At 38.2% G+C, this 27,480-nt stretch overlaps 8 protein-coding genes across 8 annotated transcripts; 5 read left to right on the top strand and 3 right to left on the bottom strand.

Moving 5' to 3' along the window:
• Nucleotides 1-137: 137 nt before the first annotated feature.
• I206_105696 (uncharacterized protein) lies at nucleotides 138-2,116 on the bottom strand (the record flags this gene model as incomplete). Its single annotated transcript, XM_019155149.1, has 8 exons — nucleotides 138-238; nucleotides 314-854; nucleotides 936-1,127; nucleotides 1,264-1,358; nucleotides 1,435-1,519; nucleotides 1,671-1,760; nucleotides 1,829-1,916; nucleotides 1,983-2,116. The coding sequence occupies 8 exons, from the start codon at nucleotides 2,114-2,116 to the stop codon at nucleotides 138-140; spliced, it is 1,326 nt and encodes a 441-aa protein (XP_019011303.1).
• A 549-nt stretch (nucleotides 2,117-2,665) lies between these two features.
• Nucleotides 2,666-3,193, bottom strand: I206_105697 (uncharacterized protein; the record flags this gene model as incomplete). Its single annotated transcript, XM_019155148.1, has 2 exons — nucleotides 2,666-2,677; nucleotides 2,762-3,193. The coding sequence occupies 2 exons, from the start codon at nucleotides 3,191-3,193 to the stop codon at nucleotides 2,666-2,668; spliced, it is 444 nt and encodes a 147-aa protein (XP_019011302.1).
• A 1,268-nt stretch (nucleotides 3,194-4,461) lies between these two features.
• I206_105698 (uncharacterized protein) lies at nucleotides 4,462-6,943 on the bottom strand (the record flags this gene model as incomplete). The annotated part of the gene is made up of 11 exons (XM_070203171.1): nucleotides 4,462-4,698; nucleotides 4,785-4,953; nucleotides 5,046-5,163; nucleotides 5,226-5,454; nucleotides 5,527-5,638; nucleotides 5,711-5,812; nucleotides 5,884-6,142; nucleotides 6,214-6,404; nucleotides 6,465-6,546; nucleotides 6,643-6,829; nucleotides 6,923-6,943. 11 exons carry the CDS (start codon nucleotides 6,941-6,943, stop codon nucleotides 4,462-4,464), a joined length of 1,707 nt encoding a protein of 568 aa, XP_070059272.1.
• Nucleotides 6,944-7,582: 639 nt separating this feature from the next.
• I206_105699 (uncharacterized protein) lies at nucleotides 7,583-11,089 on the top strand (the record flags this gene model as incomplete). The annotated part of the gene is made up of 13 exons (XM_070203172.1): nucleotides 7,583-8,288; nucleotides 8,365-8,660; nucleotides 8,718-8,784; nucleotides 8,840-8,886; nucleotides 8,971-9,130; nucleotides 9,207-9,301; nucleotides 9,367-9,512; nucleotides 9,587-9,790; nucleotides 9,869-9,994; nucleotides 10,077-10,229; nucleotides 10,297-10,416; nucleotides 10,485-10,770; nucleotides 10,841-11,089. The coding sequence occupies 13 exons, from the start codon at nucleotides 7,583-7,585 to the stop codon at nucleotides 11,087-11,089; spliced, it is 2,655 nt and encodes an 884-aa protein (XP_070059273.1).
• Nucleotides 11,090-13,645: 2,556 nt separating this feature from the next.
• On the top strand, nucleotides 13,646-15,847 carry I206_105700 (uncharacterized protein; the record flags this gene model as incomplete). The annotated part of the gene is made up of 4 exons (XM_019155145.1): nucleotides 13,646-13,834; nucleotides 13,906-14,032; nucleotides 14,092-14,181; nucleotides 14,241-15,847. 4 exons carry the CDS (start codon nucleotides 13,646-13,648, stop codon nucleotides 15,845-15,847), a joined length of 2,013 nt encoding a protein of 670 aa, XP_019011299.1.
• A 1,318-nt stretch (nucleotides 15,848-17,165) lies between these two features.
• Nucleotides 17,166-18,686, top strand: I206_105701 (uncharacterized protein; the record flags this gene model as incomplete). The annotated part of the gene is made up of 1 exon (XM_019155144.1): nucleotides 17,166-18,686. One exon carries the CDS (start codon nucleotides 17,166-17,168, stop codon nucleotides 18,684-18,686), a length of 1,521 nt encoding a protein of 506 aa, XP_019011298.1.
• A 2,061-nt stretch (nucleotides 18,687-20,747) lies between these two features.
• Nucleotides 20,748-23,626, top strand: I206_105702 (uncharacterized protein; the record flags this gene model as incomplete). Its single annotated transcript, XM_019155143.1, has 3 exons — nucleotides 20,748-22,327; nucleotides 22,395-23,020; nucleotides 23,079-23,626. 3 exons carry the CDS (start codon nucleotides 20,748-20,750, stop codon nucleotides 23,624-23,626), a joined length of 2,754 nt encoding a protein of 917 aa, XP_019011297.1.
• Nucleotides 23,627-24,397: 771 nt separating this feature from the next.
• Nucleotides 24,398-27,456, top strand: I206_105703 (leukotriene A-4 hydrolase/aminopeptidase; the record flags this gene model as incomplete). The annotated part of the gene is made up of 18 exons (XM_019155142.1): nucleotides 24,398-24,646; nucleotides 24,760-24,840; nucleotides 24,966-25,247; nucleotides 25,310-25,417; nucleotides 25,476-25,525; nucleotides 25,589-25,677; nucleotides 25,745-25,836; nucleotides 25,897-25,953; nucleotides 26,005-26,031; nucleotides 26,086-26,123; nucleotides 26,183-26,280; nucleotides 26,336-26,370; nucleotides 26,431-26,631; nucleotides 26,704-26,769; nucleotides 26,830-26,926; nucleotides 26,991-27,155; nucleotides 27,230-27,342; nucleotides 27,403-27,456. The coding sequence occupies 18 exons, from the start codon at nucleotides 24,398-24,400 to the stop codon at nucleotides 27,454-27,456; spliced, it is 1,902 nt and encodes a 633-aa protein (XP_019011296.1).
• Nucleotides 27,457-27,480: the final 24 nt, after the last annotated feature.

The following is a 27,480-nucleotide window of genomic DNA, read 5'->3' on the forward strand; positions in this document are numbered from 1 at the left end:
AGTCAGTAGTAAACGCTACAGCTATCACCTAATACAACATTGACCCGTGAAGCACACATATCCGTGCAGGCGAATAACAAAAGTACTGATACATACCAATATCCCATACAAATCCTCTATATCGTACCAGGCAATCCTTAATTCCACTCATCGTCATCACTATCGTCCTCATCATCACTTCCGATATCCGCCTTTCTTTTCGATAGAGCGGCGGCGAGACTGGATGCGAGATCGGGCGCTGCACAATCACATACATTAGCATCCTCATCGGACGTCGCTCGTTAGGTGTCGTTGAATTTTACGTGAAACTCACTATCTTCAGTGGTGGACGCAACGGCAGCAGCTGCTCCAGCACCAACAACTGCACCAGCACCCGCGCTTGCAGCTCCTCCAGCCAGGGGCGAAACACGTTGTTCAGATGGGTCGACCTTCTTGAGTACTCCTACACCCTTGCCTTGTATCGAGGCGAGTAGGGCTGAACGAGCAGAGTCTCCACCGGCTGAAGGTATAGGCGGAGCCAGCGGTGCCGATGGTGCGGCCCGTCCGCCCGCTGGTGGTGGTGGAGGAGGTGGAGGTGCACCACGTCCCGGAGGTGGTGGGGGAGGTGGAGGCGCTGATCCCCCAGCTCGAGGCGGTGCTGGTGGAGGTGGTGGTGGGGGTGGTACACCAGCTCGAGGAGGTGCGACTGGCGGAGGTGGTGGAGGCGGTGGTGCAGAGGTCCTGGCTGGAGGTGGAGGTGGAGTAGAGATGGCGACGGAGGTGGGACGGTTTGATCGGGACGCAGGAGGCGGGGGAGCAGGTTTTCTGCGTGACGTCGGTGCAGGTGGGGGAGGTGGCCTTTTGGCTGCTGTAGCCTGTAGAGGGTCGTAGTATGTTAGCTACCTCGTGTGCATAGTATATAAAGTCAACGAGTAGAACGGGTAAAATCGGCGTACCCTCTCTATACCACCTTGCTGCTGTACGAAATCCTTTATGAACTTCTCGTTCTGCTGTATATCTTTCGCTGATATTCCTTTCATACTGAGCTGTTCTAGTAATGCTTGCCATGAGGGGTCTACACCGGATGATGAGAATCCCTTTTCGCTGTCGAAACCCATATGGGCGACATGTTTGAAAGAGCCGGCGGACTATCATTGCAGACAGGATCATTAGCGAGAGCCTCGGGTATGCCATACCCTCGGGTATGCCATACGTTGTCTACAGATAAAAACTATAATCTGTGAAGTAGTCATTCGACTCTGCATATGGGTCTCGAGTACTCACTGGACCGGATATCAGTGATTTATCAATTTTTCCTCCTTTCTTCTTTTTGGTCGGCGTTGAGGTAGCTTTCTCTTTCTTATCCTCCTTCACTTTCGCTGTGAGCAAGACAAAATGCTGTTAGCACTCAGAAGAAAGATCGGGAACCCGAACTATTGAGGACAAAGTGCTTACTAGCGTATTTCGACCTGTTGGCGACTTTCTTGTAGAAGTCGTGTGCTTCTTGCTCAGATGCGAAGACAAAGGCGAATTGCGAGTTCTAGGTGAATGCAGAATTATCAGCTATGTACATCAGAAATGCCCTATGTCTATAGCCCAAAGAAGAACATAAGTCTCTCGCGAGAATATCTGCACTATTGAGTATGTCTCACGGATCATTGTACCAAAATGCCGAAGAAAATATCACTCACATCACCTTGCCAAGAATGGAAGAATGGTTTCTCCTGGTTATATTCAATCTCGTTCGGTACTTCATGCTCCCATATCACTCCTCGATACGACTATAATTAGTAACATTCGTGAGCTATATGTGTCATGAGAGCTCCAACATCATGTCTCATTAGCTCACAGATAGGTCAACTACCCTAAACCATAATCCTCCTTTCGCTTTATCCGCACAAAATACTAGAGCTCCTTCTGCTCCTGCATAGGACCATCTGAAAGAAAAATAGACAACATAAGTCAGTAGACCTTTCTCCATGTTTGACTTTGGATTGACATACGATTGAGCACTTGATTTAGCTTGATATACTCTAGCTACAGTCGCTGTGACTATCTTATTAGTTGAACTTGAAGAAGGGATTGCTTTTTTGACCTTGGCTTTGTCATCACTTGACAATGTTGTTGAGGCACCCATCTTCTTAGCCCTCTATTCAGTCACTCTACTGTTGAGATGTTGAGAAGTGGAAATTCTTATATGAGTTATCTGCTTATTTAGTATAATGTGAAGTATCATGATATTATCATTAGTTGTTCAGCGTCATATCTCGTATCCGGTTGAGGAATGTTATTCATTCATATAGTGGCGGTGTCCGATGACGCACGGGAATCAAAACAATAGACTCAAAAGTGGCATCACCAGTGGCAGCACAATGGACACAATTGACTTCAGACTTCATATATGACATGTCAAACTCTACAGATACCATGCCATAAGTCGAATGCAAGGTGTAGCATAAAGACCCTCTTCGAAGTCAAACCGAGCTAGGTTCTGAATGTATATGCCCCGAATGAGAGGTATCTTATGTTTACTTAGAACATCTCAGCTCCTTAAATATATCTCGCTGTATTACGATAATGCATCAATTCCCCTCTCATCCCAAATTACTAAGGGCACAAACCCCCTGCTCTCAGAGCTAAAAACCTCAAATCTGGGTCATGATTGTTAATCAAGCTGGCAGTCCCCTTATAGTCCGTACTGTAACAGTATAATATCCGATATCAGCCGCAAAAGAATCGTTAAAAATATTGAAAAGATTAGCCATACAGAATTCGTACTTACAGACATAGGGCCAGAAGTAGCGCTCATTCCTGACACATTTATCGCTGTGAATTCAAAATTGCAATAGTTTCGATAATTTTGTGCCCAACGCCCTTTGACAGTGTCGCCGTAATCTCTTACATTGTATTCAACATCACCGGCTGACATATCATCGCTCTGAAGTGCTGTGCCCCGTTCATTGTTTGCCAAGCAGAATTTCCGAAGACTACTATCTATATCCTTTCTACATTGCTCGACTTTTGATTCTCTGCCCAAAAATGAAAAAGGAAAGAATCTCTTTTTAGATTCATCTACAATTTTGACCGAACTATCAAATTTCCATTTCAATCCTGTTTCTTGACGATCGGTCTCTGACTGTTTACGAAATGTTATACTTGCGTTTATAGTTGGTTTGGAACTGGATTTGGTACTTGATTGTTGGGAGCTTGACATTGTATTCAAGTATAAGTATAAAACCGATTAAAAACGATTGAAAGTGTATATATGTGTGTTGAAAAATTCGATATAACGATATAATATTGTTAATTGAATTCAATCAATACATTTGTGAACAGTTGAGCCAGTATTTATACGTACGCATTCCCATTAACTCGACTCGATACCACCATCGTATTTTCGTTCGGACATACAAGTCGTATTCATGCTCAGTATATGAGTCATCATCGAGTCATACCAATAGATTAAAATCCCTCCTTTCTGAAAACAGCGATAATGGCGTGTCAGAATCCTCACCGCATCCCTTTCCATTTATCAGTTGATCATCGTTGTTAAAAATCACAGCTTTTCCCAAAAAGGATCGTTTCCATAAGTGTCTCATCATCAAACAAATGTCATTCAGCTTATTTCGGGGTTCACGCTTGACGTGTAAATAATTTCCCTCAGTATTGTATCATCAGGCATGTTCAGGCATGTTCATTTAGCGGGGAATGAATTTCCTCGGTATCATTTAGTGAATAACGATATTGTTATCCACTTATTTACAAAAGAAAGATACGCCGACATGGATTCCTCTTTTGTTTAGCTCATTGAGAATTAATGGTGATCATCCTTATCATTTGTAAATCAAACAAAATCTAGGAATGGCGTGTTTTCAAAAGATTGCCAATTTGCGCCCAAAAGAAAAATTCAATTACTGCCTTACGCGGTCTCCATAATAAATTTGAATCTCCAAAGTATGCTACCCAGTTGGAATTGTTGTATTTCTCCATAGTCCACGAATTAATTTTGAATAATCTCTCTTTTATCCAAATCAAAGATCGCAGATTGGAAGATTAGATATATCATTGATTTTTGCGAATTTCGAATTTTCCAATATCGTTACAAAGTAGGGTAATCACAAATAGGTATTTGAATCATATCATTTGAACATCTGATAAAGCGAACAATCAAAAAAGAGATATGTAATTATCATCGATTTCTCATCTGAGAAACAAAATCTTCTTCTTCTTCTTCTTCTTCTTCTTACGAATACAGAGATCATCTTATATCACCTCCTTTACTTCATTCTTCACTTTACGAAACACAAAAACAATCTACATCACATTAGCAAAATGAACACGAGAAAAGACAAATGTTCTTAAACTTATAATATTAATAAATTCTTGTATGTTTATATCATAATAATACTATTTTTCTTGTCTTTTTACACATTTACTGCACAAATTATTTTTTTTCTCAACAATTTTGACTTTTTAATTGTTTTATTCCCTCCCACTATATGGTTCATATTTCCAAATTCTTGCCATACAATCACCACTTCCACTTGCTAAATATCCACCTGATCTTGCTAAATCAATTGAAATAACTGAATTTTTATGTCCTTGTAACATTAATTGAGCTTGTCCTGTTGATATATGCCAAAATTGAATTGATCTATCTTTTGATCCTGATACTACCCATTGTCCATCTGGTGAAATTGCTACTGAAAGTACGTAATCCTAAATTTCCATTAAAAATAGGATAAGTAATTTCCTTTTTCCAATAAACAGAACAATAAATGTTAGAAAAAAGCCTTCAAACTCACCTTATGACCATTAAGAGTTGATTGACAAGTACCTAAATTCTTCTGAATATCTTTTGAACCAGGTGCAAGTATTTCAGCTTCTCTCTTTGTACCTGTTAAATCCCAAATTCGGAGTGTTCGATCAAGTGATCCTGAGACGAGACATTTTCCATCTGGCGAGAATGCGACACTAAAAACACATGACAAGTCAGTCAGTCGTCATGCGTAGCCAGTACAGCGCGGGCTGCTTGAATAAAGGGTAGATCGGAATCCTGAACGCACCTGTAAACAGAATCCTTGTGTCCCTTGAGTCTCTCAACTTGTTGTCCGGTCTGTACATTCCATACTCTGACCATGGTATCAAGTGATCCAGCAGCTACAAGTTTTCCATCCGGAGATACTAAATAGATATATCTGGTTATTAGCTTCTCTTTGTTTCCATTCCCGTAGAGCCCTACTCACACGCAACGCTAGTGATTCCCGCATCAATAGGACCATGTTCATTATGTATGAAATCTTCAATTCTCAAATCGAATACGCATAATCCCTTTTCGATATCCCAAATTCTAGCTGATTTATCTCCTGATCCAGAAACGAGGAATCTACCATCTCTTGAGAAGTCGAGGGAGTAAATCTCTTGCATATGTCCTTGTAAGAGATGTCTAATTCGTTTTTGTTTGATATCCCAAATCTAGAGCAAATACGATCAGTAACTTGTCAAATAACTTGGGCACACTCATTATTAGAGGTAATATTGACTTACTCGGATTTGTCGATCTTCCGCACCTGTAGCTAAGAATTTCCCATCCGGACTGAAGCAGATACTTCTGATATACAAATCACCCGTTCGATTAGCAGCTTCGTCTTGTAGTGTGCTGTCACATTAGCAGCGCATCAGCCTCAGAATCATGAAAGACTGAATAAAAGCTGAAAACTGTGGTACTCACGTAACTCGTCCACCAGATTTCACGTCGTAGATTTGAGCAGTCCTATTACAACCTGTAGCTAAATATTTTCCATCGTTCGAGAACTTCACACAGCACACGACACTATGTGATGGGCTGATCAGCTTCACCGACCCTTGTATTCGAGCGAAGTGTATTGAGGAGTGAGAACTTACGTCTCATGTTCAAGGGTGTGAACGAGTGCGACATCCAATTGTTTCCTCATTTGACTACTCCACATAGCTTGCCAGTCACCACCTTCTTTCTTGAGCTCCCGAGATACATTATCTGGATCGAGGTCTGAGAGGTGGACAGGAGGTGAAGGAGGTACGTTTGAAGCAGCAATTGCTCTTTCTCTATTACGTCTATCCCTTTCCCTATCAGTGGAAGCGGGTCGTGGGATAATTCCTCCAGGTGGTGGATATGGTGATCTCGCTATGAAGCAGAGTAAGCAAGATAGAAGATACCTGGATTCGAAATCAAGATAGGAAGAAGGCGCGACTCACAACCTCCAGGCTCATTTCCATTGAGAGGGGGACCAGGAAGGGAGTTTCCATAAGGTGGCCTCTCATCATTACCCGGTCGAGGTAAATCAGGTGGTGAAGTTTGTCCACCTGCAGACGGTCCTGAAGGTCCACCACCTGGTCCACCACGAGCTTCTAATTCTCTTCTCAAACGCGCAATTTCCCCTTCATACCTGAGCTCAATATGTGACATCAGACATAATTTCTTTTTTCCCCTACATGATCAAACTCACTCTTGCCTAACTTTGGCATGATTTGATTCGAGTTCATATAGTGACTGTCGAATCAGACCCAATTCATTAATCTGTTGTTGAACTAAAGAATGACATCGTTAAACCTCCGCTGTTTTCCCTTTTTCGATGACATCGATGCAAAATGAAAGAACGGTCAGAATGATTTGTTATGACTCACTCTTAGCTTCGTATTCATCCCTTTGAGCTTTCCACACATTCCCATCTTGTCCTACTTGTTCAAACTCATTCTTGATCAAATCGAAGAATTCGTTCAACCTCGCGTTTGATGATGCTGAAAGTACACTTGGTTGTTGATTCGATTGTTGTTGTTGAGAAGGTGCACCTGCAGGTGGTAACCTATGGTGCTATATGCATTCGCAGTCATCAATACGCGTGTACGTCTTTGGTGAGATCATTTGAACAAGTGACGCGAATTGGTTTTGTTTGCAAAGACATACATTATATATAGGAGGTTGCATATTGACTATGCTTTTGATCCGAAGATTTATCCACTATGAAAGATACCTGTTGAGCTATGTTTTGGCTTGTTGGGATGTGATAGAAATATGGGAGGACGATATGTGTGAAGGGCTATTGGATTTGAGTCTTATGCACTGTTTAATGATTTAAAAGTGATATGAATAATGAAATTGATTGGAATCATTAAAATGTGTATAAGGATGAAAGTGGTGTTTTTGATATATCTATGGTGTAGTGTTGTGATGTTCCCCTGCGTCCGTGCCCTTATAGCTTATAATTGATTTATCATATTATTACTCATTACTCATTACTCATTTTTACCCATTTAAAAACTAAAGCTTGGACCTTTTTACTTTTTACCCTTTTAGCGTATAACAACTGGAAAAGACAACTTGGGAATTCTCCGATCAGGTACCACTCACTCGAATTGGTTATGTAATCTGGGGATCTTTACCACGTGTAGTATATATTGATTAATCTGTTTATTATTTGTGTATATGTATATACGCGTCTAGAAATCAATCTGTTTCTGAAAATATCATTGATATCAATGCGCAACTATTAATCACATTTGACTCGGATTCACTGGACATACAGCAAGTATACATTTCATCTAGCAACATACTCTCTAGGCTGAAATGCCACCAATGTTCACTCCTCCTAATCCATCATCATCATCAACTCCACCAAATATAACATATTCACCTATACCTTCAACTTCACTACATCGACATCATAGAAGAAATCTTCCAGCTAGATCATCATTATCAAATTCATTCTCTTTTGCTCCTACTCCACCACCTTTAGGTATTGCTTCAAATTCTATACAAGATATTTCATTAGATGAAAATAGTGATTTAAGTTTCTCATTCACATATCCTTCAAAACGAAAACTTAATCAAAATGGTACCGAAAGGAATTTAAATTTTATAGGATCAAGTGAACAAGGTAATAGAGGTATTTCACCTCTTTCTCCAAGGGTAAGAAATAGATATGATTTAAAATCAAATGGATCTTCAAGAACAGCTACTCCTTCTGGAGGAAGAGGTATTGAAGGTTTACCTAATTCCAATATAAATACTCAAGGTAGAATAAGAAGTAGATTAGGAGAAACTTCTCCTGAAAGGGAAGAACGTATAAGGCAAGAATCAGAATCAAAAAGAAGAACTTCTCCTAGGAAACGAAATACTCAACTATATACGAATGATGATGAAGATAAGGAAGAAGATGAAGAAAGGAATTGGAGTATGGTTGATTCGATGAGATTATGGAGACATGATGCTATTATGCAACATTTATATGAGACTGCTGCTTTCTGGGGAGATAAGATATTGAGTTGGACAGGTGAGCATTTATCATAAATTACAATTTCTAATGTATACAAGCCACTGATTTTTTTTGATTTGGGTTCTTCTGTTAGGTGACTCGAATGATGCTTTTTGGCTTGCTCAGACACATTTTCTTACAGGACATTATCTTCGAGCGGAAAAATTGTTGACAGATCCTTTATCACAACAGCCGAAGAACAGTCTAGGTATAAGAAACAAGGGAAAAGGGAAAGACGAAGATGACTTGATGAATGGTCATGCTCCCATTCAACCTTACGAAAATGGGAAAGGTGGACCATCGTCGGTCACGAATGGAGAAGTGGTTGTCGGAGAAAGGAGATTGGTTGACGAAAGTTTAGCTTGTCGATATCTCGCTGCTCAATGCCTAGTGAGCCGCTTTTATCATTCCAGAATATCCCAGCATACTTATCATATATATACACAGGTACATCAAGAGAAATATCATGAAGCACTGGAATTATTAGGAGAATCGAATCCTTTCAAAGAGAGTGGTAAGTTCTGATTTCCGCATGTCTTCAGCCCCGATACAAGCTGATATATTCATAGGCGGAGAAAGTGGTCCAGATGAACCATCTCAGGATGAAGGTATAAAAGTGGGTTCCAGCTTATGATTATACTCCTTTTCACGCCCAGAATCGAATAAGAAAGGCTGATATCGTCATTAAACCTCATTCTAGCTGCACTCATCGATATGCCACCTGAGAGCTCTGCTCCATCTCAGACTTTCTTCGTTCGCATTAGCCAAAGAATCATTCATGGAAGCTTTGATGCTGGATGTCAAGAATTATGATTCGTTCAAGGAATTGATAGAAGGCGGTATGATGTCTGAGAAAGAGGGTGGGTCGAAACTTGATCCAGCTCTTACATCCAATTTTAACTTATCTTTTGGGACTGACAATACAAATGTCGACAGAATGGGAATTTATACGTAATTTGGCATATCGTAAACAACTATCAGAAGAAGATGGAAATTTCGTCAAATTGATATATATGACCAAATTGAAGAAGGTGAGTTTGCATCGTTATTTTCGGACATGAAGAGGCTTGAGATTGATCGCTTGTAATGTTTACAGGATGGTCACGTACACGAGGTTGCGCAAGCTAGAGAGGCGTTAACGAATCAATATGGATTGGGCGATAATTGTGATGTATTGGTTGGATTAGCGGATGAGCTGTATTCGAAATATAAATGGGAAGATTGTTATGCCGTCACGACCAAGTAAGTTGACGTTACTCGAATCAAGAAACATCATATTACATCACACGGGTGAATACTTATGACTTATCACGTAGGATTCTATCTCGTATCCCCGGACACCCAACCGCTCTTCCCTTGCATTTAGCATGTATGCACCATATACATCGTTTAAGATCCTCTCTTTTCATGTTGGCTCATGATTTGGTCGAGCAAGATCCTGGAGCTGCTACAACTTGGTATGCTGTTGGCTTATGGTATTTTAGTGGAAAGAGATGGGCAGAAGCAAGAAGGTATTTCAGGTGAATTATATTTTTGGCACATTGTCAAGTTACGGTGCAATAGAGCTGATATTGAATCATCGTTTTGACGACTTTCAGTAAAGCGAATTTGATCGATTCTCGATTCGCTCCTGCATGGATAGCTTTTGCACATTCATTCGCATATGAAGGTGAACACGATCACGCTATTACCGCATATTCTACTTCAGCGAGACTATTCCAAGGGTAAGTTTTCCCACAACGAAGATTATGTTTCAGCGATATAAAAGAAGACCCTAACAGTTTTTGATGGTGGTGCATATTACAGATCTCATCTACCGCTTCTGTTTATCGGAATGGAACATCTTCAACTTTCCGCTTCCAATTTAGCGGAAGAATACTTCAAAGCTGCGGAAGTCATCAATAATTCAGACCCTCTGCTGCTGAATGAATTGGGAGTCGTGGCTTATAATAAGGAAGAGTGAGTGTTGTTCTTTCTTGGTCTTTGTAGGCGAAGCACAGCTGAATCCTAAATAACTATTCTGTAGCTACGATCAAGCAGCTAGTTATTTCCGAAAAGCACTAAGAACTTCATGGGAAATGCAAGGTGTTAAATCTGTTTGGTCTGTCACTTATTGTAATCTCGGTCATGCATATAGACATATGAGGTGAATGATTTCTATTGTGGAGTATGTGAAAAGTAATTTTATGGCTAATTGTGTCTACATTGAAATAGGAATTACGAAAAAGCAGAACATAATTATAGATTAACAATACGTTTAGATCCAACTAATTCTACAGCATATTCATCATTAGGTATGATATATCAATTAAAAGGAGATATACGTGAATCTATAAAAATTTATCATCAATCACTTTCATTAAATTCACAAGATCCAATTTCAACTGTATTACTTGAAATGTCATTAAAAGAACAAATGGAAAATCTTGATCCAACAACTTTACCTGGATTACCAGGTAGATTAGGTGAAAGAAATATGGATCCTTTTAACGTTCCAAAAGTGAGTAAATTTCTTCTTCTTAATTATTAAGTTTTATTTTGGAAGAATTAATTCAATGTTACTTTATTAGGGAAATCCAATATTTGGTCCATTACCTATTGAACTTGATCCTGCTACTTTAGATGATGCAGGAGGTGAAAGTATAATACATCATCCTGGATTAGCAAAAGGTTATAATTCATCTTCTTTATTTGAAAATCAAATTGAGGGTGCACATAACCATAATGAAAAAAGAGAAATTAGTCAGATTGGAAGAATTGATTTGGGAATTGAAGAGGAAGTTGGAGAAGGAAGTACGATGGAAATTGAAGATGATTAAATAACATCTCTCATTCGTCTCGAGTACTTTTTGTATGGAAAGTGTTAGCCGGCCTGAGATTAACCGATTCTTATTGCAAGGTTATTCTCGAATGACCTATAATCTATGTATCAAAGTTCAAAGTATTCCTTTTAAAATTGGTGCAGTGCGAAAACCCCTCAACATTATCAGAGGAATGTAATTTCTAACATAATATGAATGTAAATTGGAAATTACATCACATCTCTTCTTCTTCTTCTATAGATAGAAGATTATCTAAATTTAGGTTTACAATGTAAACATCTCTTTTTGAATTATTATTATTTATAAGATAATATTAATTGTTTCTTACCCTATTACATGCTTAAATGAATGTTTCTTGATAATCTCAAAACCTCAATTCTAAGTATAGCTATTTTCTTTTTTTTTATTTACTCATACTTCTTCTGAAATAAGATCATTTCTTTGCAAGGGTTTGAAAAATGATTTGATATGACCACCCTTTTGATCAAGTTTTACGATAAATTACGTTAATTTCGATTATCATTCAATTATCATTTCATCATGAATTTTGATTTATCGATTTTTATGGAAATCTTGCTAATTATTCAAAATTGATTAATTTTCCCCCCATGACCACTTGATTCTTTTTCGTTATGCTATGAAAACCACGTCACAAAATTTGTTCATTCTGTACAAGAAGATTAAATTTTTTAGCTGGTATTCTATATAAATCTGATCATTCGTTTGAGATGTAAACAATCGAAAAATTCATTCCTTACACCTGCACATTTTACTTTACTTACTCTCATTTCTCCTTCTTGGCGATAAAAATGAAACAAAATGGCATTGACACAAAAAAAGCACAGCTTATACCCTATCATTTATCTAACTACGGACATTTTAAATCGGACGAAACGGAATTAGATCTACAATCAGGTTCAGAGTATCGGATTTCCCCCCCAATTCCCAAATAACCTAAATGTCACATGTATATACTAGTTCGTATATTATATTCGTAGATGCCGCATTGAACGATCCGTGAAAGAAAAACAATTGTTTCAAAATAGTAATAAAAAGGAATTTTCTATAAAAGTTAAATTTAGCTTATTCTCTCATCTTTGTTTTGTTTGTGTTTCTGTTTTTGTCTCGGTTGAATTCGTGAGAACCCGATAATAAGAATAATAGGGGCAAACAATTTATGAATGAATTTAAGGGGGAACCACGACTACTCCCCTTTATATGATTTTATAGATAGATACTTCTTTTTTAGGGGGAGAGAGTAAAAAAAAAGTAGCGTCCCGTTAAACTACGAAAATGACGTAAAAAAAAGCAAAGATTCCTTCGTACTAGTATTCAAAACAAAAGAAATAAGAGTTGTAGCACGTTGTTGTTATTCACTCATTCCTCGGTCGGCATGTTTTTGACTCTTCTTTTTCCCGGTAATTTTTCAGGGTATAGATGTACCTTTGTCATCGCCTCTTTTTCCATCTCAAGCTATACATATACCCATTCGCCGCTATTAACAAAACAATTTCGCATTTTCGCAGTTTCACTCATCAACTATCTTTTTCTTTATTTCTTCTCTCTTCTTTATCATCATCAACAACAACAACAACATCTTAGACTGTTTGGAGAAGGTTTGAGTTTGAAGAATTTATCATTGTTTGTGAGACGAATAATTTTCAGTAAAAGCGAAAGCGAAAACACTGGATTTCTTATATTCTATCCGAAATTTCAATCTTAACAAACATTCTTCGATTTTTGAGCAAGAGGAAATTCGAACATTAGCTTCGCCTCAGTCAAAGCAATCAATAGGTAGCATAGCATACGCAGTGTATATCCTTTTTGGTGAGTTTTAATCGTTCAATTCCAGTCATTTTATCTTGCTTGGCTATATCTCTTGGCTCTTTACATCGGAATCGAAAACATCCCATTCCTTTGATTTTGATGTGAAACACAGCTTTTTCCATCATTTTTCCATCAACCCTTACACCTTTGCTCATATTGTGCTACGATCGTCATTGTTATCATTCATAGCACATTCATCAAACACATCTTTAAATCTTTCATAGTGCGGCGACTGATTAAGGGTTACAGCATAGCTAACTTACTCGTTTTACCCTTCTTCCTCTAATATCTTCATTCCCCCATCTGCGATTTATCGGTCCATTCCAATAAATCTACAATCGAACAACTTCAAACCTCAACCTACTGTCCATCTGCATTCCAACCGGTCTTGCGGCATATCTCACTCTTTGCAAACTTTTCACCACCTTCCTTTCATACCTCTAAAACAACACAACAATCGATATATTCAACCTCACCATATATCATTCAACTTATAGCACCTCAAATACTTCCTTTGATCTTCAACTCCCCTAAGACAGATCTTACCCTTACCTCTTTCGTTTCATTCACACCCAATCAATAAAATCGCTTGATCCTCTCTTTTCTTTTTTTCCTTCAACAAATAAATTCCTACCGTTTTATTGATCCATCTCAACGAAGAAGACGGCAATAAAAACATCTCTTACCTATTAAATACTCGTGGTCACTCAAGTCATACCTGAGAAAATGCCATCACTCAATCTTTTCACCCTTATCACCCTCTTACCGCTCCTTGTCTTCGCCTCCACAGATTCGAAACCACGATGGCGTGATCCTGCTGCGCCACCATTAGGTTTGAAGAAGAGAGACGGAAATAGCACCGCTACACCACTAAATTTTGAAAGTGTCGGTGATACAGGTGTCAGTGCTCAAATGGTATGTTCATCTTTGCATTCTTCCCTTTTCCACTTCTGGTTTAAGCTGACGTATGATGTTCGCCACTGCAGGTATTCTTGGGTAACAACAAGAAGATTTACGTCTTGGACAAAACGGAGAACAACCCCGTGGAAATCACTGGTCAGTATGGTACGCATCCCGCATGGGCTACTGAATACGATATCGAGTCGAATGAATGTAAGTGCATAATCAATTTGCGACCTGACGCCTCAAGCTAATCCTGCCTCTTTCCGAAGACCGAACAATGGATGTCTTTTCAAACACTTTCTGTGCCGGTGGTGGTGTGTTAGGAAACGGGACATGGGTTGTATTTGGCGGTAATCAACGTAAGTCAAGCTCCAATATGCTTCTGCTATGTCTCAAAGCTAAATCCCACTGCCTTTAGCTGTGACTACTGGAGGTGTCGCTTCCACTGCTGCTGAGGCATACTCGGACACAGATGGTGGAACAGCCATACGAATGCTTAACCCATGTACAGACGAGTCTTGTGAATACATTCAAGGGGAGACCTCTTATTCGACATCAGCAGATAACACAGGTGGATATCTACAGATGACCGGTCGACGTTGGTACCCCATGGTCGAAGCTTTACCAGATGGATCATTGATTATCATCGGTGGTGACAAAAACGGTGGATACGTCAATACTCAAGCGCAAGATAACCCTACATACGAATTCTTCCCTCCTCGTGCCGATGACCCTCAAGATCTTCAATTCCTCGCTGACACCCTTCCTATCAACCTATATGCCCTCACATGGTTGATGCCCTCCGGTAAACTTTTCATGCAAGCCAACAGAAAAACCATCTTATACGACTACAATAACAAGACAACTACCAACCTTCCAGATATGCCTTATGCCGCTCGAGTCTACCCCGCTTCAGCCGCTACCGCTATGCTCCCCCTGATACCTGACAACGGCTACGCTGCTACTCTTCTATTCTGTGGTGGTTCCGCTACCACCCAATGGGGTAATGATGGTACTGCCGGTTACAACGTGACGGCTGTTCCCGCCGATGATACCTGTGTACGAATCACACCTGAAGGCAGCGCCGTATACGAAGATGATGATTACATGTTCGAAGGCCGAAGTATGGGTCAATTCGTCATGCTTCCCGATGGTACTTTCTGGATGGGTAATGGTGTTGGTATGGGTACTGCTGGATATGGTGACGATGATTACTCGGTTGGTCAATCATACGGTCAAGCCCCAGTATACATGCCTGCTATCTACAATTCGTCAGCCCCACAGGGATCAAGGTGGAACCGAACAGGTCTCGTCGCCTCAACGAACGAACGAATGTACCACTCTACCGCTATCTTGCTACCGGATGGATCGCTATTTATCGCTGGATCCAACCCCAATAAGGATTTCACGACTGCTCAATGGAGATCTCGAACTGATTCCGAAAGATGGTACCCATGGTACTACAACGAGGCACGACCCATCTATGAAGGATTCCAAGATACGCTATCTTACGGTGGAAACTCGTTCAACATATCTTTGAACTCCACTGACTCGGCTACTGCCCAGAACACGAAGATGGTAGTCATCAGAGGTGGATTCAACACTCATGCTATCGGATTCGGTCAACGATACCTTCAACTCAACTCCACTTACGAGATTGACATGAACACAGGTAAGACTACCCACATGGTCAGTCAAATGCCAGGGGGATCAACCGGACCAAATTTGTTCCAACCTGGACCAGCTATGTTCTTTGTGGTCGTGAATGGTGTTCCATCTCAAGGAGAATTTGTCATGATCGGTTCTGGAAAGATAGAAACACAAGCTACCCAGACCAACCAAGACTTACCTTCTTCAACAGTCATTGCCGTCGTACAACCTGAAAATACAACGGAGGCGAACAGCAGTAGCGGCTCGTCAAGTAAATCTGGAACATCAGGCGCATTTTCGACCTTCTCAATCAACCACGCCACTTTAGGAGCATCCATAATAGCTACCTTGATAGCTTTCACTTCCCTTTTGTGATGGACAATATAGCATAGATCTCGTATCATTTTCAGATTAACATTCCTTAGCATAGCATACATGAGTTTCTTTTTAACATTTGTAACGACTCTTTTTCAAGCATACATAAATAATTTACTGGACTTTCTTTTTTAATAATTGTTTGATATTGGACAATTCTTTTCTCATAGTAGCGTAGCATGTGGATGTGTATTTAGAGGTTCTTTGTAGAAGAACATCGAGATTTTCTTTCTCAAATACTCAGCAGGGAAAAAGTGGTTTGGAAAAAATACTTTTATAGTAACGAATCATGGACTTTTCATACCTTCGTATCAAACAAGAAGAAGTATCACTTGTCATGATGAAAAAATGCATAAGCATGTCATAAGCATGTCATTTGCAATTCAACCAATTGTTCGTTTGTAAGTAGAAAAGTATCTTGACTGGAATATCTGACGTTTGAGTAGTAAATGGCGCTCATGAATCTTCAAAACCAAGTTTATTAGGAGGTAAGATAGATTCAATTGTCAATTTAGTCTATTTTATGAAACGCAATATGAAACGAGGTCTTTTGATTTGATTTACTCATGAAAAATTAAGGGTCTTTGAGAAGAAGTAAGAAAATGATATTACTCACTGGATAGGATATTTTGAAATTTCTAATATTCTTCCAAACTATTTAGACTATTTTTTTTGCTTCTTCTTTCTTTCTCTTTTACTCTCAATTCTCTTCTTTGTTACTCTATCACTATTCTTTTTTGGTTATGTCTCGCAATAACTACTTTAAAAGGATTCATGATAATCGATTTCCTGACCTAAATGGAATTTTGATTCTAAAATTATTGCTATTGCTCGTCTCTTTTCATTTGAATTAATCGGTATAACGCGGCTGAATTTAATTTCTTTCTTACTAAGTCTAAGGAAATGTGTTGACTGGATTTTATTGATATATCGAAATTACCATTCTTTTAAAAGATATTAATTATATATTGAATCTCATATTTCAATTTCTAAGTATACTTTCGCGTTAATGGGACGATTACTAAAATGAAAATGAAAACGAAAATGACAAGTAAACTAATTTGAATCTGGAAAAAAATTACTAAAAATTCATCCGAATTCATCAAAAAAACAAATTCAATTATTAAATAAATAATTAATTAAATCGTATATTTTACAACTTCCACAAATCAATTCCTATCAAAATATCCACTCATTTACTCAAATTATCAAAATATTCTTCAATCCAAATTCAACTATATCAAACCTATACGAAATTATCAATCATTCTTTTTTGAAAATTACTTGTTTCAAATATTTATCAAATCATCAACAAAAAATGAAAAATAAAAATAAATATCATTGGGAAACTATACCTATATCTCGTCCAAATTATATAATTGAAGATTATATTGATTTTTTAAATTTATTATTACCAAAACCTTATTTAAAAAAAACAAACACATTTAATTATTTGAATAAAAATTCCATCAAATCTTCTAAATCTTTTAATGAACATAAAAGTGGGAATCATATTAAGAGGAAAGGATCGAAAATTTGGTTGAAATCGAAAAGAATAAGATTATTCCATTCTTCTTTGAGAAAAGAAAAAGATTTGAATCAATTTCCAAATTGTACAACTAAGGAAATTGAGCATGGAATTTCAATGGATGATACTGATGAAAATTGGCAAATTATTACAATTCCTTTTGTATCAATTGATTCGACTGAAACTGAAGGTTCTCATTCTCAATTTGAAGAAGAGATTAATGAGGGAATAAGACGTATAAAAGCGATATCGAGGGAAAATCAATCTCAACCTTCAATTCAGTTGTATGAATCAGATATAAGTGTAGTAGAAAAAAGTGAAGATGATCTTTCGTCAACTTCGTTTCATAATAGGATATCAAATATTCATTCATCAATAGGATCTGAATCTGAAGAAAGATCATCAAAATTTAATTTGAATAAATATCAATTTCCTTCTTCACCTTCTACATCATTTCGATCCAATGAAATTCAAAACTCAATTCAAAATGATTGTGCGATTCAGAATCATTCACGTTATGTTATGCATAAACGAAGCTGGCTAGAAGGTGGACCATTAACAATTCTTGAAGAAAGACAAGAAATTGAAAGAGAATTACCAAATGATCATCCTTTCAATTCACCTATTTTTACTCATTCATTTACTTCTTCTCCTTTATTTTCTGCACATCAGTCCAGTCATTATTCAGTAAATGAAAAATTGACATCAAGTTTAGAAAACAATTTACAATCTAATCAATCTCATATTCCTAATAATCAAATTGAATTTAATGAATATAATCATTTTCAAAATTTATTTTATTCTCTTAAAATAATGAAAGAAATTTTATACGAAAATAATGAATCAACAATTAAATTATTATATTTATATGAAGATATAATACCTTTATCAATTTTAAGAGAAATTGAAAATAGATTAAATAAATATTGGATAAAATGGACAAATATATTAAATTCATTAGGTCAAAAAATTGTATATAATTTGAATCAATTTAATATTTCTAAAATATCATCATCGTCTTCATCATCATCATTATCATTATCACCACTATCTAAAAAATATTTAAATTCTTTAATACCTCCTCCAATTATTCAAGATGAAATTATAAGACTTATATGGTCATTAGAAGAAAAATTTCAAATCCCTTCAGGAACTTATAAAAGAATGTTTGGAAATGGGAATGAGAATGAAAAGATTAAGAAAATGACGATTGATGAAGAATTAGAAGCTGATCAAATGAGATTAAGAGATTGGATGATTGATGAGGATTATTCGAAACAACGTGTAAAATGGAGAGAAAACAAAAGATGATTATTGGAATAATGTTAACGGTAACTATAAATATGGTAGCGATAAAGGAAAGGTCAATGACTAATACTGAACGCCACTATGCCACACGTGCTTTTTCTACTATCATATTCAGGGTAAAGCAATGTAGTCTAATTTACCCTTAAAAATACCGAAGAGAAAACAACAACGTCATCTTCTTCAACTCGTGCCTTCTTTTGCTTTGCATTTTACTGCGCGTCTTTAATCTGATATGTTAAGCGCGAATGGATATATAAGAAATTATAAATCAAAAGTCAATGTATAAAAGCTGGTACATTCATTTTATAGTGACATTCGTTATAGTCTTTCTACTAAAGTGAGCTGTTATAGTCATATTGCTACATGTAAGATGAATTCCCTTTTGAAAACGAAATTTTATTAATCACAAGGCGGTGTTGTTATGTATTGACGTAAAAAGTCAAAATAAAATTCCGGGGCCCGGTCCTCGCCGAAAGGTTATTTTGGTTTTTTTTCTTGTTCGTATAGGAAATTGACGTTATGGGTTAGACTAATCATGAATATGAACCTGAGAGTAAAATCAAAGAGAAAGAAAGATTGATTTGTTTTCGCATTTCGCAGTTTTATAAGTATTATATTTGATGGTTTTTGATTATTATTGTGATTTATTCATTCATATTAGTCATTCTTATCATACCTAATAAGCAAAATCTAAAAATTAAGAGTTGAAGGTAAAAAAATCATAATCAATAAAGCGAAAAAGCTCAATATAATCAAATTATCGATCATTCCGCTGGTTTACAAAGAAAGTTCATCGTGTGATTTGTAAATAAAGGAAAAGCCTAGAATTGTAAGAAATCTCATGGATATTTGATGCAAAGTAGTAAGAGGTGAGTACCTCTAATCATTCATGTGTTGCTATATATCATTTCCAATATGCCACTGTTTATATCGTTTTGATGGGGAGTAACGCTTTGATCGTTTTTCGTTTGTTTTATTTCGTTATTTTGTTGATTTTGGCGTTTTACCTTTGTCAATCTATGATGATGATCTGTGCGTTGTCTTCTATATCACCATCACTATCCATCACTCACACACTCACTCATCCTCAATCTTGACGCGTATTCTTCCTCCTATCTGATCAAGTAGTCAAGTTGTTCATGGACTAAAGATGAAAGCGTAATGCCAAGAGAAATCAAAACCCATTCCTAACTTGTTACTCTTTTCATCCATTGGTATTTATCACATTTCATTCACTCATGCTTCTCATTATACCTCTTTACTTTCAAATCTCGATTGTACCAAAATATACATACACTATTTACATTGGAATGAGTGTAGACTACACACACGGTCATCCTAGAAATAAACCCTGCATATTCAACTCGCACATACCCCTTTGTTTTGCTTTTCATTCTTCTTCATCTTGATCATTCACCATCACATCTTCGTTTCTCTCAATATCCCGTATCTGACTCTCGCTTATTTAACAGCTTACAGAAGATTCATCGAGATAGACAAATTCCGCTGAGACAATACCAAAATAACATTAGAATCCAGCTTCAATAACAGGCAATAACTCGTCAACACCGCTTGCGGCATCCCATATCGGCTGTATTGACTGGAATAGCATAAGCACAACATATCATACAATATGTGAGTATCATCTGCAGTCTTCTTACTATCTCTGTCAATACGTATAGAAGTACAAAGAGACCTTGGATATATACCTAACAGCGCATCCATTTGATCCAAATCAAAGATGTGTCAACCCTGTCACTCCGTTGTTCACTAGTCCAACGCACCCCCTTTGATCATTCTCACCATTTTCAATCCCTTCTTTTTTCTCCTCTTTCGTCAATTGAATCCATATTTGTCTTACTGCGTGGCCCAACTGACTGTAATTTTCTTCAATGATAGATATTTAGACACATGGATACATAGAAAGCAGGATCAGACCCTAGATACAAGTGAAATTTGACAAAGTTGGATGAAAAGGGATTTTGATTGACGGTGTTGATGTAAGTTCTGATCCCCATTCACGCTCTCACTCAGCTTAATACTGAAGAGCCGTATCTCAGCACCATGGCAGCTGTCATGCAGCCCTCTACACACCGTACTCCATCCATGGACCGAGCCCCATCTTTCGATCAACCAAGGTCAAGATCCACCCCACCTTTTGTTTCTCCATACGATTCCTCCGCACCGCACGTCCGAACCAATTCCACCTCATCCAACACGTCTCCTTACAATCAACCTTTCAGTGGCTCGTCGTATTTCCCTCCACAACATCAGATGTACGGTGTACAATCACAGCAATCATGGACAGCTAATCCCGTTCCTGCAACCGCATTTTATAACCCTCCTTTCCAAGGGTTTCCACACCCCAATGGTGGTCATCCACAACAATTTGTTCACAATCAATTCCAACAATCTCAAGCTGATTTCGCAGCTTGGGCGAACGCTTACCAACACATGGTAATGGCTTCTGTGCAAAACGGAGGTGCTCATTCCGGTGGGATGACTCCTCCAGCTTCGAACCATGGCTCGGATAACAGTAATTATGGTGAGAGGAGGAGAACGAGCTCGGGCCCGGGCGGTCAAGCAATCAGTGCGATTCATAACGGAGGTTATTTTGATCATAACTCTTATCAGAAACCACAACAGCAGCACCAAGATTATTCAAGCAATACCCCTCCGCTACAACTTGCTCACTCGAAACAAACTCAACAGCCTCAGCCATACCATCCATACAAACGAGGTCCTTCGGCAAAATCCTCGAGGGAGCAACTACCGAGGTCAACTTCGATGCCAACGGGCTTACAAGATCAGCTAATATCATCCATTCCTCGGTCTTCATCTAGAAACCTTGCTCAAGAACAACAACGATTCTCCTCGGTTCAAACTTCTTCGAGACAAGCTGCCTCCATAGACAGGCAGCGAGACTCGAATGCGGAACCCATTGTACCTCCTCCGAAAATCAGTGATCACTCCAGGACGAATTCGTCTGGTAGCGAGCGATCGAATTCTAGGGAGATGCCACCACCACCAATATCGACCGTCCGCACGAGTTCACCAGCACCTAGGCCTTCGACCTCAAACCCTCCTGCGTCCCGGACATCGACTCCGCTCCATCCTGGACCTATTACCAATGCTACCAATACGCCTTCTGCATCCCGTCCGTCTCCTCTATCTCAACCTTCGTCCACGCCCGAACCTACCGATAAGATGGTCAAGACCGGTGGACTCAAAGGTAGATTACGAAAAGCTCTAGATAAAGACGCCAAGAAGGAACAAAGATCTGCTCCTACCCCACAAGCTAAACCTCCTGCTCCGATTAGTAAACAATCGTTACCACCAAAACATTTCGCATCGCCTTCCGAGTCTTCGACTAGATCTGCTACCCCTCCGGCTACCCCTCCACAAGACTTTAGAGCCCCTGCCGCGCCATTCACCATGAACCCTACTGCCATGGGTAGTGAGATCAGCCTTGCTGAGACCGAACGTACTGCCACTGGTACCGAACAGAAGGAGAAGGGAAAGAGAAGTCTGTTCAGAATGAAGAACATGTCGACGGATAATATCTCGATCTCATCGACAGTCTCATCGGCTAGTATGATGATCAGAAAAATGGGGAGTATCGGTAAATTGGCTAGAAGGAACAGGTAAGCTACATAAAACTTCCCGCAATCGCACCTCTGTTAAGGCTAATGATGTCGCTTGCCGTTACAGTTTGATGGGTATTTCTCGAATATTCAAGGACAAGCCTAAGGAAGGAGAAGATGCTGCGTTACCAGAAAAAGATGGTAAGAAGAAAAAGGACAAGAAGAAGAAAGGCAAGGGCGAAGCTGCGCCTGCGACCGTTTCTCACGCTATAGCAGAGCCTGACCGAATGGCGGAAGAGGACGACCGAGCACTAGCCGGACTATCACCTGCAGCTAAACTTGCTAGACAACACACCCTTCGCTCCAAAGCCGAGGCGGCTAAGCGAGATTCGACTAATGGTCCAACAGGTGAACCAACCTGGGATCAGAACACCGCTACACGTCAACAACCAGGCGCTCTTCCTTCGCTTGGTAGTGTTGGTGCGCAATCCCTATCTTCCCCTACGGGATCGACTGGACCTGAAGTTGTTCGAGTCGGTCATTCTCAAGCTCCGACAGTTGTACATGCTGTAGCTGTGACTGAGCAAGAATATGATTCGGAGGATGACTCTAGTGATGGAGAGACGATCGAGGATGTTACCATGACGCTAGCGAAGACCAGGTTATCAGCAGAAGCGGACGCCGAGTTCCAAGCTACGTGGGGAAACGCTTGGATTGATAGAAGTGCTGTTCCTAAGCGTGGTATCTTGAAAGGTGAGCTAAATCAATAATTGTCACTTATACAGAGTCTTGCTGATACAAACGATACCAGCTGTTTCTTCATATTCTACACTGGATGACGCTGCGGCCAACGATCAAAGACAAAGGTCAAATTCCACTCATGCTTCATCTTCTTCTACCGCTCCAGGTCCGCTAGCACAACTCCCTCCTTCCAATCCAAGATTCTTGGATGGCTTGGTTCACCCTTCACCTCAAGTAGACTCAACATACGACCCATTCTCACCGGCTTTTTCACCATTTGATTCCCCTCAACCCAATGGGAACGGCGATTCTTTCTATGCGAATCCAAATCAAAATTCTTCTGCTCCTGCATTGACTTTACTTGGTCAGAAAGCGATGGGTAAACCACCTCAAAACCGAGCAATGACTGCACCCGTGAGAAGAAGTATTAATTGGGCTCCCGAATGTGCGGTATATCAGACTTATGATAGCGGAACATACGATAGACGAAGCGAACCTGCGACTTGCAATAGGTTAACTCCGGAATTGGCGATGTTCATCAAGCAGGAGTTGAACGCTTTCAAGCTGGAAATGCCTGTTCATCCCAGCTCGAAAATATACACGCATTATTTCGCGTGATGGTAAGTCAGCTGGTTCAGGTCAAGCATGTGCAATGCATAACTACAGCTGACGAGACATTGGCCACATTAGTCACATGGTCAAAGACGTAAATGCGATCTCCTATACAACCAATGCGGAACTTGATACAAATATCATATCGTGGACTTCTTGATGAGGTTTCGGAAAGATCATTCATATACCTAGCATAATAACTATTTTATTTTGTCATTCTTGTTCCTAAATCTTGATACTATGACTACATATCTATTTACTTGTCCTAAATTTCTTCATAATTGTTTCAATAATTCTTCCTGTTAATATATAAATCATTGTATACCTGTATGACATTTTCTCTCCTTCTTTCTACTCCTTTTCTCAACTCCTCTATTTTTCAAGTAATTTGTATATATCTATAGCTCGTAGCTCACAGTAGTCATAATCAAAGATTATAACTTTATCATGCGATTATTAGACATTTGTATAAATAAGCGAGAGATAGCATATGGTGTATCCAGGATAACAGGATAAATGATAATTAACCATATGGGTTTTAATGGGCATGTCCACGTTGAGCTCATTGAGCACGTTGTTCCACGTTATGTTGCTTCTCCGGGTAATTCGGCGAGTGTAAGCGTGTTTGATACCAGTATCGATTTGCGATGTGGAGATGAATCAGTATTCATAGAAGCAAAGCAATATCTTTCTTCTATAATTGATATTAAAGATCTCTTCATCAAATTCAGTATTATTGTTATTACAACGTATGAATAAATAGAAATCACCTTCAAAATGTCATTTACACCTCATTTTTCGAATAATTATTCTTCACCATTTGATAAAGATCAAGCTACTTTATCAAATTATTTAGAAATTATAACTAAACATATTAATATAAATTGGGAAATTAATTGGAATGAAAAAATATTTAATGGAAATGTAGAATTAAAAATGGAAAGTAAAAAAAATGATTTAAATGAAATTAAATTAGATAGTAGTTTTTTAAATATTAAAAAAGTTGAAATTGATAATAAAATTATTGTAAGTTTCTGGGAAAATGCGATTCAAAAATATAATACCTTCAAATGAGTCAGATAGATCATATATTGTGGATTTTTGAATCTTTGATCATTGATTTTTGAATATGTTAATAGGAATATTCACTTGGAGATCGAATTGAAGTTATGGGTCAAGCTTTAACAATTACTTTACCTAAATCATTAAATAAAGGCGAAGTGAGTTTAATTTAAAATTCAGACTCAAGTCATTATTTCACTTAATATGTATATATATATATATATATATACATTCATGACTTGAATCATTTACACTGATAATGATATATCTAATAATCGTCTAGATCGTAACTATTAAAATTACCTACTCTACTACACCACAATGTACAGCTGTAGGATGGTTAGAACCTAATCAAACTAAATCTGGAAAAAATCCTTATTTATATTCACAAGCTCAAGCAATTCATGCTAGATCTATGTTACCTTGTCAAGATACTCCAGCTATAAAATCTACATATGAAGCAAAAGTAATTAGTGAAAGAGGATTAGAAGTTTTATTAAGTGGACAAAGAAAAAATGTTAAAGAATTAAATCAAAATGGAAAAAGAGAATTTACTTATTCTCAAGTAAGCTTTTTTTTTTTTGAAAATCTTAATATATAAATTTTAGTACTGATTGAAAACCTCAGCCCGTTGGAATCCCTTCATACCTTATTGCTATAGCTGCAGGTGAACTTACTCATAAATCATTTGATAATTTAAAAGGTAGAAATTGGTCTACTGGATGTTGGACTGAAGTAAGTAAGACTACGGATCTAAATTATGATGGTTCAGCTGATCTTACGTTTTATGTAGCCATTAAATATGGATAAAGCTTATCAAGAGTTCAAAGAAGATACTGCCAAGTGATTTAATCTGATTACTTTAACCATGAAGAAGGATTTTGACTGATTAATACTGTTTCTTAGCTTTGTCAAAACAGCCGAAGATTTGACTTCGCCTTATAAATTCGGTGTATATGATATATTGTTTTTACCCGAATCATTCCCTTATGGAGGTAAGCTGATCCTTGCAAAACATGATTGGATTTTAGCTGACCTAATCGCTGTTTCAAAAAAATCAAGGAATGGAGAATTCATGTTTGACTTTCGCTACTCCAACTATCATTGCCGGAGATAAGAGTCAAGTAGATGTTGTAGCCCATGAAATCAGTCATGTAAGTGGACTTTAACCGATGTATACGTTTCTAGTGCTAATCTGTTCATTATACTCATAGTCATGGTTCGGTAATGGCATAGGATGTGCTTCTTGGTCGCATTTCTGGCTTAATGAGGTAATCATCAATCTTCGTAATGCATTATTCAAAGCTGATAACCATGTATAGGGATGGACAACTTACCTTGAAAGACTTGTATGTACATGTAACAAGGATATTTAGCATGACTGTGCTGACCTGGAAATTTAGATCATGCGAGAAACACATGGTGAATTGGATAGACAGTTGTGAGTCACCTTGCTGGATTGTCACGTTTTGAGGAATAAGCTGATGACATTATGATCAGATCATACACCGTTGGGCGAAGAGGTCTAGTAGGTGACCTTGAAAGATTAAACCCTAGATTCCAAAAACTGGTCATTGAATATAAAGAACATGAAGATCGTAAGTAATTAGCTTGTTATCATTCAGCAGGCGCTGACGGGATTGAGGACAACAGCCGATGAGGGATATAGTCAAGTTCCATATGAAAAGGTACGTGCAGTCAAACTTCCCTATTCGGCCCGAAGCTGATTCCTGTATGGATTTGGACAGGGAGCCAACTTCCTTCTTTACCTTGAAAGAACTCTTGGAGGTTTGGAGAACTTCATCCCTTATATGAAAGATTACGTTAGAACTTTTGAGGGAACATCAATAACGACTGATCAATGGAGAGAACATCTTTTCCATTATTTCGGACAACATAAAGATGGTGAAGAATTGACTAGAAGATTAGGTAAAGTAGATTGGGATGAAGTGAGCTTGCTTCTTCCGCTCACAAAATTTTCCTGAGCACTAAGCAAATAGCTGATTTTGTATGGTTTTCAGTGGCTTCATGGAGGAGGGCCCGACCTTTGTGTTGATATTGAATACGATGATACTTTATCGAAAGCTGTAAGTGGGACTTATCATATATTATGATGCGTCATTGAATGCTAATATTTCTTCATTAAGTGTTATGACCTTGCTGCGAAATGGGATAAAGCGAGAAATGGAGATGTAGCGGGATTCAGTAAAGATGATATCAAGGAATTCTCATCGACACAGACAGGTAAATTATATTCATCCATTAATCCAAAAGACGAAGTCTTGAACTAAGGATGAGCTTTTCGTAGTTGTCTTCCTTGACAAACTTGAAACATACGACACACTCCCACCTAAAGTTGTCGCATCACTTGACAAATTATACGGATTAGGATCTACAGGAAATGCAGAAATTGCGTTAAGATTTTACGAAATTGCACTTAAAAGTGGACCTGAGTATGCAGAATCTGCTGCAAGTAAGTTTTGTTTCTTTTCTTTCTATAAATTCTGGGATCAGAATTATTGATTGAATGAAATTATGATCTTCTAGAATGGGTAATTAATAAAGGTAGAATGAAATTCTGTAGACCTGTATTTAGATTATTAAATGAACAAACACCTGAATTGGCTAAAAAGATTTTCTTAAAACATGCTAATTTCTATGTAAGCTATGATTTCACATGTCAAGGGTTATACCGGTTACTGATTTTCGAAATTACTTAGCATCCTATTGCTAGGAAAATGATCGCTAAAGATTTAGGAGTAAAGGTTGATTAAAGCGATGGCTTTTAATAGGGCGTG

Source organism: Kwoniella pini, chromosome 7 (genome assembly GCF_000512605.2).
Source record: "Kwoniella pini CBS 10737 chromosome 7, complete sequence".
Taxonomy (NCBI): Eukaryota; Fungi; Basidiomycota; class Tremellomycetes; order Tremellales; family Cryptococcaceae; genus Kwoniella; species Kwoniella pini.